Here is a 12910-nt window from a genome sequence, read left to right as displayed (position 1 = left end):
TTACATCTTGGTTCAACTTTTGTTCGCTATTTTGTGACGTCATATTTGTGATTGCTTTTATGGGGAAGTCTATTGGCATTCAGTGAAGATGAATCTGGATCACAACTCGACTGTTGTCACGAACACGCGACATGACGTAATCCATTGGATTGTGCCTTGTCGGTGTCGTGGGTCATGGTTAGACGTCACGAGCCAGACGGAAAAGGGCGATTATTAAAGTCAGGGATCGTTTAATTATAGAAGTGATTTCTTGAACTCCATGATGAGTTACTAGAGTCGATAACTTTATGATTAAAGGAATAATAGGCAGACGACGGTGTTCGAACTGCAAGTCGACTTGCTCCGTCTCAACGCTCCATGGTCCAATGACATCAATGCAGATGGATGATAGAGCTATATAATAATAAGAACTGGATAACCAACACAACAAAACAGTATAGACCCAAGTTTCCTCGATAATATTTCAAATACTTGTTATTAAAATGTATCTTTTATTGTTTTGGATCAGAGCAAATGGAGAGGTGTGGTGGGGCTAGGTTCGTATTCGGGTTCGGGTCAAGGATCGGTTATGTGCACCACAGGAAATTAATGTGTTTTGCTATAAATGACGAACACAAATACACAGGTTAAAGGACTATGCTAAAACCCCAAAAACAAACAGTGCCCTTGATGGCGACCTGCACCGCGAATTGGGCCCAATTCCATAAAGCTGTTGCAGACAAGACAATAACTGCTTACCAAAGTTGTCTTTGCTAAGCAAAAAATTAATGTGGCACCAGCTGCAACAATGTAAACTTTATGGAATTTTGGCTGGTAACCAGTATCTGTTTAGCAATAGATGTCCATGTTAAGCAGGTTTCCAGCTTACATGCTTGTGACAGTGGGCCCGTTCACTACACCTGCTAACGTGCTACTCGGTCTCATGGGGGGGGGGGGGTAACGGATTCCCGCCATATCTTGCATATGTTGATACTTACCAATTGTATGAATGAAGACTCCACTAAAAGTATCCTCAGAGAATCGCCAAATCACAGCCGTCTTTCCAACACCAGAATCACCAATGAACAGAATCTTGTACAAATGTTCAAAGCCTCTGGAAGCCACTATAAGTTGAGTCACACCTTGCTCCGGTATGTATGAAGTCGAGGCTGGAGGTGGCGGGGCTTGACGCCGTACAGCGGCAGCAGTCGCCGGCATGAGGCCGGTGTAGTGGGCTGATGACCAATTTATCTGCATTACACAATAAGGCAATCAGTAATTGAAAAACATAAAGGCAACGAACCTTTTATACACAGGATATGCGGCACGCCGAACAATAAAAATGATTTCCCTTGATGATGGCTTTCTTTATGGTTTCCTAGTAATAATTTTGAGTTCCTGACTGTTCAAAACTTTCCCGGGTGAAACCCAGAGGCTATGACTTCTAATGTTGCAATTGTTTTTGTTTGTATCACCACAAAAAAACTCATCTCTTGGCCGTCTCCATAGTATACAAAAGTTTTCATTCAGATTTCTTGAACTATGATGGATAGTACATTGTAAAACCTTACGGAAATATGACAAATAGAATATGCCCGGCCCCACGAGGAATCTGGGGGTAGTTGATTCCGGAAATAGGTCACCAGACTACTCACGGGTATGGAGAAGGTGAACGCACCGCAGCGATACAAGCTTGTAGATGTTACTTATCAGCCAGCACAAGCACAACTTGAAGACCGTTGCTACGATAGTTAGATTTTTTAATGCCCACATTTTTTGCAGTTCTAAAATTCTACTCTTAAGCTAGAGTGTTGCTCACTGCCTGTCGTAGAATGTCGCAAGGTCGCTGTCGTGGATCGTACACCCATGTCGAACTGACCACCAAGCGTGAATACAAGGGGCTAAATTCTTCTGCGTCTCCTTGCTCTATGGTCTAGTAGACTCAAAAGACGAAGTCAATAAATAAGTTCTAAGGTGCCCTAATTCGCTAGACTTCGCGATCCGCCCTAAACATGGAAACAATGAGATTCACCCTTGTGCGGACATACACAATGCAAATTATAATTTCCTTGATAATACAATTGAGGAAACTTCGCATTTGTGAGTTCCTATATTCTGACAACCGCGTAATTTACTGGCGGTGGGGTCGCGACCACAGAATTGGGCCACTCCCATGTTATTGAGTTTGCTCAAATTATTGTTCTTAATCTTTAGCAATTTAAGGACCTAATGCTTGATGGTTGTGATCGTAGTCGATTCACAGCACAGACCCAGTCGTTGTTTCGTGTCAATGTTGTTAATGACTTTTTTTTTTTTTGGGGGGGGGGGGGGTGCGTCCCGCGGCGTAGACAGGAATTTTAATTTGCTTTTTAAAGAGATAGAAATTGTCAAAGTTTTCATGTTTTGTTATAATTGAAGCAGAGACAAGATAAGCCCGACCGTGCACCGTCTGCATAGGAGACCCCCCCCCCCCCGAAAGATGAAGAAAACGAAAGGAAGTGATCGAGCATGTAATTAGAAAGACCTCACCAACGAATATATCGTCACCGTCAGCAAAGTTAATGGTCTAAAAGATTTTTTTCTTCTTATTTTGTGATGGAGTCAAAAAGTAATGTCAACAATTCGGTAACGATCGGTGTCGCATGCAATTATGTCCTCTATGCAATACTATCGGAGAACATTATTGCATATGCAATAATGTCCGCCGGACGGTTTTGCATATGCAATAGTGTCCACCCGGATGCTGCCGCATAATGCAAGTCTGTCTGCCCGGACACATTTGCAAATGCAGTTGTGTCCGCCCCGTGCAAAACCGTCCTTGCAGTAAATTAAACGCCATTGGTCGACGGAACACGTTCGCCATTTTTTACAAGCTAAGTGCATGTCGTGAATGACATGAGAAATGTTCGGCCGTTGGGTATTATTCGCTGCAATCATAACATACGTGAATATTCATGCTGTGTAGGCTTACGCGCGCACATACATGTACAGTCATGTACATGTCCGCCGGACGGTTTTTGCATAACCCCGGACACGATTGCATATGCAAAAATGTCCGGAGCGGACAATATTGCATAGCGGACACAATTGCATCTGAAACCGGCGTTACCCCCCCCCCCCACCCCGATCACTAGACCGTTGCTAAGCCAAACCATCCACTCCAACCATGTCTGTGACTCTACCATGTTATATGCTCTTAGCACAATCAGTTTGATTCCCACTCAACTGGTTCAAAAGTAAAGAATTTTCACTAAAATTAAATCATGATCCAGACTATGCATGCACTACCTCCATGCACTGACTGTGGGTGATAATTAGGCCGTGTCCGAAAGGGCGACTTCGGCTACAGCTACGGCTAGATCGCGCGCGTCTGCTATTCTTCAACGCTGGTAGACGCACTGATCTAGCCGTAGCTGTAGCCGAAGTCGTCGTTTCGGACGCGGCCTAAATTGCCTACAAAAGTGCTGTAGCGCCACCACGAGTGTCCTTTTAACAGACCACTGGTTCCATACCTAAGCGTGTGCGCTAAGAAGTGTACGGACACCAGCGATAAATGGAGCTGGGGGAAATGATCACGTGACCCTGTTCTCTTTCCACAAGGACCTAAAAAATCCAGCACCATGCCTGTGAGTTTCGATCGGATATTTACGTTTTTTGACATAAATGAAAAGTTAGGTTGGGTTGTAAATGACCATATTCTGTACACAATTGAGTACAGATGACATTAAGGGGGTTAAATAGGTTACTCGGTTGTTAGAACCAGGGTATTAATTAATGTAAAAATTAACGTGATTGTGGAAATTTCGTTCGGGTCGTCATCCATTTTGTCTGTACATGGCACCCTTCTACTACGCCATGCATGCATAAGCATGGTGGCTGCTGCGTTGCACAACACTACGAAATTTCTCATGATTATCGTTCTCTGAATTTTGAATCAAAATAAGAGCTGTACCCTACTTCTTGTTTAAATTATGTTGAACTTTATTTTTAAAATAAAAATGTCATTGTCGTCATAATTTAATTCATGACATGAGGAATTGGGTTTGTCGGGATCGGAAATGGTTTCTTAATCTTAAGTTCTTGGGTGTGGGGGGGGGGGGGGGGGCTGAGAAAACCCCAATATAAATTTTTTGTTCGAAAGTTGTTTTAAATTTAATAATTTATGAATTTGGTTTGGCTGGTTACTGTAGTGTATAGTTTATTTTTGTAGAACAGGGAATAGGCCTAGTAATAGTAGTATAGTAGCTGAACTGCTAGTGCTAACAGTGGCCTAGTCATTTTTCTAAAAACCTACAGGTAGACCTATATTTATGTATTGAACATCGCATTGCACAACAATCAGAAATAATAGACATAATGTGTTTCAATTGAGTAACTTCGTAAGTCGCTAAGTGGTCTGTAACAAATTGTACTTGGATACTTGGATGTTATTTTGTAAATTAAGCGACAGTGTTAACTTGAGTCTTCCCAAGAAATTAGTTTTGGAGCGCCAGTTAATTATCGTTTGAAACAAGTTGTACTCTTTTCTTACTGGAATGCCGGTAGGTGGTTATTTGACTAAAACTAGATGGTGTGGCCTAAATTATTTTGAAAGTTGGTTTAATGATTCAATATTTTAAAAACTCATATAGAATTTATCAATGCTCTCCATCACTGAGCAAAAAGAAAATCATAACCGTGAATGTGTCACTTCTTTGCAGAAACATCATCTCAAATTAATTCTGCTAATAATTATTAAAGGAACGTTACCGAATTGGTTTTGCTAACAAATCAGTTGCTGGAAGTGTAAGCACATAATGTAATCCACCATATACATAAACTGACAAACCTGTAGAAGTTTGAGATTGATCGGCCATTTTGGTCACGAGAAAATAGTGAGGAACCCATTACACATTTTCGCTTGACATCGATGCACAACAAAAATATGAATAAAACGCTCACTGAGCGATAAACTCAATGCGCGAAATTAGATTATTTATTTCTCATCAAGTATGACATTTTAAACAGAAGTATTTCAAGGGATGTTTTCTACTAATCATCATCATTAGACCGTGTAAGTTTTATGTAAATCTGTGATCTTCACGATTTGTTTTCTTACCAATTCTGTAATGTTCATTATTGTTTTATTATTTTTGACAGTGGGATGGGTGGTTTTTAACTGTGGTGTGGGTTTCAGGGGACATTCTTTGTGGCAGGACAACTTTGTAGAGGGGCTGGTCATCTGTTCCTCCTCGCCACTCACTGGCTTGGTATTTTAAAGCTATTTTGATTCATTGTTTCTTTATGTATCGACTTGTTTATTTTTATTTTTATAAAGTCTAATAAAACTAAAGCCATCCCTGTTTTTAAGTTCAAGTTGATAAAATGTTGCTTTTTTTTTTACTTCTTGATCAGCTCGCCAGAGACCTAATCAACCCTACATTGGACAGTGAGAAGCGCAGGCACAAGAAGAAGCGCTTAGTTCAGAGTCCTAACTCCTACTTCATGGATGTGAAGTGCCCAGGTAATTTTAATTTTATGCTATTGTTAAAATAAACCTCGGGGTGAGCCAGCCATGGCCAAATTTCATAGCTCTGCTCACCTACAAATTCAGCACTTCTGATCACCATTCTCAAATGCTGCACTTCCTCTGTGAGGTGTCAGACCTGTTCAGTTTGTTTTTACCTGAAATGTTAACTTTTTTTAAAAATCTTGTTAATGCTCATATGATTTGGTGTTAATTGAATCCATTTTTTACCGATGTTGTTTATTTACTGATATTGTTTATTTACATTAATTTTGTTTAACCTTTGCTTTTATTATTTTCTCCAGGTTGTTATAAGATCACAACTGTGTTCAGCCATGCCCAGACTGTTGTTCTGTGCGTAGGATGTTCTACTGTGCTGTGCCAACCTACTGGTGGCAAGGCGAGGCTTACAGAAGGTAAGGTGCACTGAAGTCTTGGCCAGTTTGCCTTGTTGCCCCTTGGCCTTGGTTTTTCCCATGTAGACTTTTGAGATTTTCAAATGAACGTGCCTTTTAAAAAATGAAAATGACCTTGTCCTCTCAAAGATGAAGTTCCAAGCCTAAAAGAGTAATAAAACTACCCTTGAAATATTTAAATTGCACATCATGCATGATGCACTAACACGGAATAAATAATGGACAAATAATAGAACATTGTGGCCTCTTTGTAATGGTCTGATGGTGGCGTGACACATACACTAGTGCAAGACCTCATGGCATTTGCAAATTCAAAATGCAATTCATGTTGGACAATGATTTTTGAATGTTTTTAAATAAACCATTAACCATAAACAATAGTGTTTATGCATGCATGAATGAAATTGACCCTTTCACAGTAATGTGGGCCATGTTAAATCTACCACGTGTGTTGTGGTGCATTGTTTATTTGAACAGACATTTACAGGATTCGTTCGCTTTGAAAGCTTTTTGTCAAGTGCGATAATCAAAATGCAGAGTTGAAATGACCTCCACCACAGACACACAGGCAGTGTCAACATGGGGCATATTTATGTGAAAGTGTTGGAGGGCTGATTTCTTAAACCTAATAACTTGTTGAATAAATTGTACAATAACCAAATAGTTTTTGTTTACAATAACTATCTTAATATTTTAATTGTGAATTTGAAACCATCTTCTTTACAATATCTGCTCTTACGTGTAAAATGCTACTTTTAAGAAATTGCTCAAAACTGAAATGTATAGACGATGTGACCTATGTTTACATTCAAACCGCCCTCTGTTTACACTATACGTCATGTTTCGCCGGGCAAAAAGATGTGTAGTCATGGTAAGATTGCATACACTTTCTAGCTGGCTGCCAAAACACAAAGGTTTTGCCCGGCGATATGTGCACGAATCATGTTATGGTTTTCGAGTGACATCAGAGGTCACATCGTCTAACATGTAACTTATATTTTATTTCCGTATTAGGGCCTCGATCAAGTACCAAGGATTTGAGCTCTATTAAAATATATTAATAACTTTATAACTTGCCTAAAAAACATTTATTTGTATAATAAAACTAACTTATTTTTAAAGTTTTATTTAGGTAGCAGTTTTAGCTTAAATAATTTTAGTTGCATATTATTTGGTGGGAAGCGCCGTTACTGTAGGCCTAGGGCTGTATTTCATAAATCTGCTCAGCAAAAAAAAAAGAAGAAAAATCTGCCTAGCAAATTCAATTGTTATAAGCAAAAACTGAGTGGGGCACCTGACTGGTATCCTGTTTTCTGCCAAGCAGAATGTTTCTGTGCTTGGTAATATTTGTGTGCGTACTGTCGTCTGAGAGGATGAGAGAAAACATTTGATATACCATTCTGAGCAAGTTTTTTTAATTGTAATTCTGGAAAGTAAATCTTTTCCTGCAACAATCTTCCATCTCGCATTTCGTTCTGCAGTAGAAATGTAACAATGCAGACATTTGAGTTGATTGTTCTCTTTTTTTTCTTCTCTTTCTCATCCATGTAGGCTGCTCTTTCCGAAGGAAGGCACATTAAGCCAACTGTAGATTCCAGTTTGCTTTGGTGTTCCGTGTAAATAACTCACACCGTAGCAATGAGGGAAGATCACAGTATGCCTTCTGACAAGCCTATCAAGCAAGAACCAGCCACAACCAGATCTGACCGCTTTGAACCAGTCGACCTAGTACCACAGGGACCATGAGAATATGTGGAAAGAATTTCCTCCAGTAATGCGCGTATCTTAAAAACTACACAAATGTAAATTCATGCCGATAAATAATCACTTTCTGAATAGGATCGGGGTTTGCTTGAAAATCTTAAAAGATATTGAGAAATTACTAATAAGTGCTTACTATCCAAGTTATGTATCCTTAAAGCTTAACTTTTAAAAGATTAATGCATTGGTTTAAAGTTTCCAGCTTGTCCAAAGCACCTGGTACATTTTACTTGACCATGTATTAATTTATTAATATACTGTTGCACTGTATTAGTTCATAAACAGTCGTGAAATAAATACTGTGCATCTTTCCTCACTTCCTTGAGTCTTGATGTGGTTTCTGTAAGTCAGAGAGATCTATGAATCCAATCTAGGTAGGAGTGTTTAAAGGCACTGGACACTTTTGGTAATCACTAAAAATAATAGTATAAAAACTTACTTTGTCACGAGCAATAGAGAACTGCTGATAGTTTAAAACATTGAGAGAAACGGCTCCCTCTAAATTAACAGTTTTTGAGAAAGGGGTAATTTCTCATTTCAGCCCTGAAGCTTTTTATTAGGCATCTGAGAGCACACAAATTTGTGCAATAACGAGAGTGTTTTTTCTTTCATTATCCTCTTGCAACGATGACCAATGAAGTCAATATTTTCACATACATGTATTTGTTATTTTGATGCATATGTTTGGATACACCAAGTCGTTGGTAGTTGTCAAAAAACTAGTAACCTCACTTGGTAACTAAGTGAGATTACTAGTTTTTTGACAACTACCAACGATGCCTATGCCTTTATGGGTTACAGGAAGAATGTACCTGAATACAAAAGAAGGGATACACCAGCATGCCGCATACCTAGCACCAAAGGCCCCCAAACCACTAACTCCACTTCATGCCTCAGACCATGAACATGATTAAAGCTTTAAGTAGAGAGACGCAAAGTACCCACCAGCAGATCTGGCAGAACACACCTGTGAAGAAGATTAGTCGTTTCTTTTTGTAGCTCTTCTTTACTATCTCTTCGTATGCGTAGTCGCTGCTGTAGCCTTCAGCCTGTTCGTTAAACTGTAATCAATAATACACAAACAACATTTGGAAACGACCATTTTTACCTTTTTTTTAAATTTTTTTTTTACTAACAACCCATGCTGCAAACTATATTTCAATTAAAAATTGTGTTTTGTACACATGTGAACAAAAACAAGCTAATAGTCCCCTGCAAAAACTTGTGGATTGAATTGAGCTACCTGAATGTTAATTATTTAAGAGGGGGGGGGGGTACCTTTGCTAGTTACTCAAACAAGTAATGAAAAATGGCAAGTTTCTTGGTAAAGAAAAATTAAAAAGATCAATTTTTATAAGTTATGTAGTTTCAGAGAAAGATGATTTTTTTCACAAAAACATTTGAACCTAAGAAATGCTTCCGGGCATGAAGCGAGAGCCCAAATATTTCACCAGAATTAAGTTGGGATTACATAAAGTAAGGATACTAGTCTTTGACAATGAATTACAAAAAGTATACCCCCTTATTTATTCATTTTTCTTGGTTGTTGAAATGGTTTTCGTTGAAGAAAGTTTCTTGGCGACAGCTTTAGTAAAAAAAAAAAATAAAAAAGGTTTTCTTGCAACTTGTGCATCATCTTTAGTCTTACATCATCATCTCGTCGGACTCTGTTGGCTCGGTCAACAATTTCCAGATTTTCTCCTTCAAGTTCATTGGATTCTCCAAGCTTAATCTTGGCAGAAGAAACGGGCATTGCCACCGGTAGAAATCTTGTTCTTGTGGACCTTGCCGTTTTACCACCACCACCCTCCTTATTTATGTAACGAGGTATTGTTGCATTGACGATCCTGTCCTTAGCTGGTTTAAAATTGATGAGAAACAATTTTAATTTATTCATAAATTTTTGAAGGCACGGTTGAAAAGGGTACAGAGTGCAAGATGGGATATCGATAGGAAATGTTAACCCAAACAATAGGGGTAACATAATACTTGTCTTTCTTTCTGTATTGTATTTTTAAAATTTTAAACCGCAGGTTTAAAAAAAAAAAATTATTTAAGCACAAAAACATGTAACCACAGAAAAGTATTGCTTAAAAGAAAGGTTACCAGCCAAAACTAAAATATATTTTCATTGCTGTGACTGGTGCCTCACTAAATCTGTGCTTAGCAAAGAAATTTGTTCAGCAGTATTTTCTGCTTAACAGCTTTATGGAAAAAGACCCCCTGTTTTAAGCACATGATGACAAGCTTTTTCCTTTTTCGGCGATTTTTTCATCCAAGTCATGTCCTCGTATGCCTATGACAATAATTTATCTTGTTTGCTAAATATTTCTAATTGAACCATTGAAAATTGACATACCCATTTTACACTCAAACTAAAGGATGCTGGCAGAGTTTTGTGTGCCCCCCCCCCCCCAAATGAAATGACTTGACTCGTGTTGATTGATGGCACCCCTCTATGTCGTGTGGCATTGTCCAGCTTTTTATATCAAGGCACTTGAGCTGGCTGGTTTGATAATTGTACCATCATAAATGGTCTTAATTCAAATATTTAAAAATATCAACTGGGGGTTGTTATAATACTTTTGACACCATGGGTGTTGCCACATTATAGCTGTATTAAAACAACAAAAAATAATGTACCTTACTATGGTGTAGGCCTATCACTGCTATCTGCCAACACCGTACGTTGGTGCTAGTTTAACACCATATGATTTTACATTTTTCTAATGACAACACCCACGGTGTCAGTTTTAACACCCCAGTTTCTGCAGTGTAACAACGTTACGGGTTGAGTACTTACCAATTACCATTGATGTTGCAGTTTGGGAGATGAAAACAACAACTAAACATATCCATAAAATTGTCATTATGACACTTCTTGAACACTTTCGAAAATTGTACATCTTCGACTAAAAATGTTCCGTCCACGTTTTCGTTATCCAATTTCCAAAGTTATGGCTGATCACGCCAACGGTTTAGTTCTTGCCTTAAATTCAAATCCATCAAAAACGTCTCGTCCATGTGACTACAGATATTCTTGTTTGCTGAAAAGGCTGTAGTCACATTGTTGTTTCGTGATTCAAGAACAAATTGGCACCAACTAAAGTGGTAATAATTATGTCTTGTCTTGTCTTGTCCCTTCACTACTGCACAAATTGCCACCACGTAGAGCTATTGTTCTTTTTTGAAAATGCGCGCCTTTGGCGTTACGCGTTTTGCGTTGCGCGCTAATCGTATGGGCCCTACTTTAAAGGAGCTGTGTCTTCCTGATAAAACATACCCTTGGCCGGCTGTACATGAACTGCGCGCGTGCGCCTTCCCTGTGTATCATTATGGAGACGCACGCGCTTGCAGTGAGATTAATTTTGACAACACAACCCCTTAAAAAAAGAAAGCGGACGCATATCATTTAACGCGCGCGTTTAGCTACACAGAAATGAGGTGCATGTTGGTCCTAGATACAGCCTCGCTATTTTTGGCATGAAGATGAGCTGTCAATCTTGGTGAATATTATTGCTTAGTATTTTTCCTTCAATATATCTAAAATGCGAATACTTATACCACGCTTTTAGTATTAGAGGGCGCCACTTATAAACCATGGCAACCAATGCTTAATGCTAAATATTCAAAAATGCTTAACAAATTTTTAAAGTCTCACAGCTTGAAAATCAATCAAACATAATTATTTTCAGATAACTTGTTACTTCAGATTTCTTTTAAATTTTTGGCAGGTCAGCCGTTTGGAATTTTTGCTGCCCCAGAAAAAAAAACATCCCGAAAAAATGTGCTATTTTTTTTTAAACCAACTTGCTGCCAAATTTCATGACGCATTTCTCCATTCCCAAGCCAAATTGGAACAACTGGGTATGGTAACTTGCCTTTGCCTCGGACACATTATTAATTGCATGACCCAAAGACGTTATTATTCAAAAGACTTGAAGGCTAACAAATTGTGAGTAGCCCATTCAGTTCGGTGCATGATTGTTGGCCTGCAGAGCAGTGATGTATTTTTTTGTTTGTTAATTAAAACAACAAACGAGTTCCGTCTTTATTTCTACGTGTGAGGAGATGACAGTTTAGACTTGGTTCCAAGTCTTTGATTGTGGCTTTTTAGTCGTCCTGATAGCCGCTACAAACAGCGCCCTCTTGTGATCAACCTGCGTCATTTAGCCTACGATCATTGCGAGTTAGGGGGCGCGTGATAGCTAATAATGTGGGGGCATTTTTCGTGGCTGAGATGAAGAAAAATAACCGCGGTCTAAGACTTGAAAACAAGTCTAATGATATACTAGTGGCTTTCCAAAGTCAAGACATCGGCTACGGCTATGGCTCGTCGCTATGGCTCGTCCCTCCGCCATTTTGAATTGTGCCTCGTGCTGAATCCTCTATAACTCCTGGGTCAAAAATTGACCCGGATTCCTTGGGGCCTGATCCATATCAGCATCAGACTGACCCGGAAAGTGTTTAAGTGTTTAAAAGATAAGATTTTAGGTCACATTCTGCTTCAGTTTGTCCCATTTTTGAGGTAATTTGGAAACAGATTCTGCGTGATATTGACTCAGACATGAGTGTCAGAGACCCACGGGACCCATGGTCAACTTTTGACCCGTGAGGTTTTAGAGTGTAAAGCCAGGTTCATACCTACTTCATTCGATACCAATTTTGACGTCACAATTTCGCAACGAATAATTCGCAACAGTTCAATTGTGCTCAACTCTCCTACTGCGAAGGAACAACTTTGTGACGTCAAAATTCGCTTCGCTTTCACAGGAAGTATGAACCGGGCTTGAACCTTGTTTTCTTAAAGACACTGGACACTATTGGTAAAAGACTTGTATTCTCACTTGGTGTATCTCAACATATATACAAAATAACAAACCTGTAAAAGTTTGAACTCAATTGGTCGTCAAAGTTGCGAGATAATAATGAAAGAAAAAACACCCTTGGCACACGAAGTTGTGTGCTTTCAGATGCTTGATTTCGAGACCTCAAAATCTAATTCTGAGGTCTCGAAAACCCTATGTTATTTCAGAGGGAGCCGTTTCTCACAATGTTTTATACTATCAACCTCTCCCCATTAATCGACCGTTACCAAGAAAGGTTTTATTGTAATAATTATTTTGAGTAATTACCAATAGTGTCCACTGCTTTTAATACACATTGGGTAGCGATACATAGACAGATACACCACCAGACAAAAATTCAAATCAATATTCACTTCCCAGCACTTTCTTGCAGTTTGAAT

General features: G+C 39.0%; 2 protein-coding genes across 2 annotated transcripts; one reads left to right on the top strand and one right to left on the bottom strand.

Annotated features, from left to right (window-relative positions):
• The first annotated feature begins 3465 nt into the window (after nucleotides 1-3465).
• Nucleotides 3466-7978, top strand: LOC139937171 (small ribosomal subunit protein eS27-like). Its single transcript, XM_071932216.1, has 4 exons — nucleotides 3466-3605; nucleotides 5374-5482; nucleotides 5791-5901; nucleotides 7453-7978. Exons 1-4 carry the CDS (start codon nucleotides 3600-3602, stop codon nucleotides 7479-7481), a joined length of 255 nt encoding a protein of 84 aa, XP_071788317.1. The 5' UTR covers nucleotides 3466-3599; the 3' UTR covers nucleotides 7482-7978.
• Nucleotides 7494-10819, bottom strand: LOC139937170 (uncharacterized). The gene is made up of 3 exons (XM_071932215.1): nucleotides 10466-10819; nucleotides 9311-9519; nucleotides 7494-8723 (listed from the first exon to the last, which is right to left on the bottom strand). Exons 1-3 carry the CDS (start codon nucleotides 10566-10568, stop codon nucleotides 8556-8558), a joined length of 480 nt encoding a protein of 159 aa, XP_071788316.1. The 5' UTR covers nucleotides 10569-10819; the 3' UTR covers nucleotides 7494-8555.
• Between the last annotated feature and the right edge of the window lie 2091 nt (nucleotides 10820-12910).

This window comes from Asterias amurensis, chromosome 5 (genome assembly GCF_032118995.1).
Source record: "Asterias amurensis chromosome 5, ASM3211899v1".
Lineage (NCBI taxonomy): Eukaryota > Metazoa > Echinodermata > Asteroidea > Forcipulatida > Asteriidae > Asterias > Asterias amurensis.
Note: the sequence above shows the minus strand (reverse complement) of the source record. Positions and strands in the feature narration are given on the sequence as shown.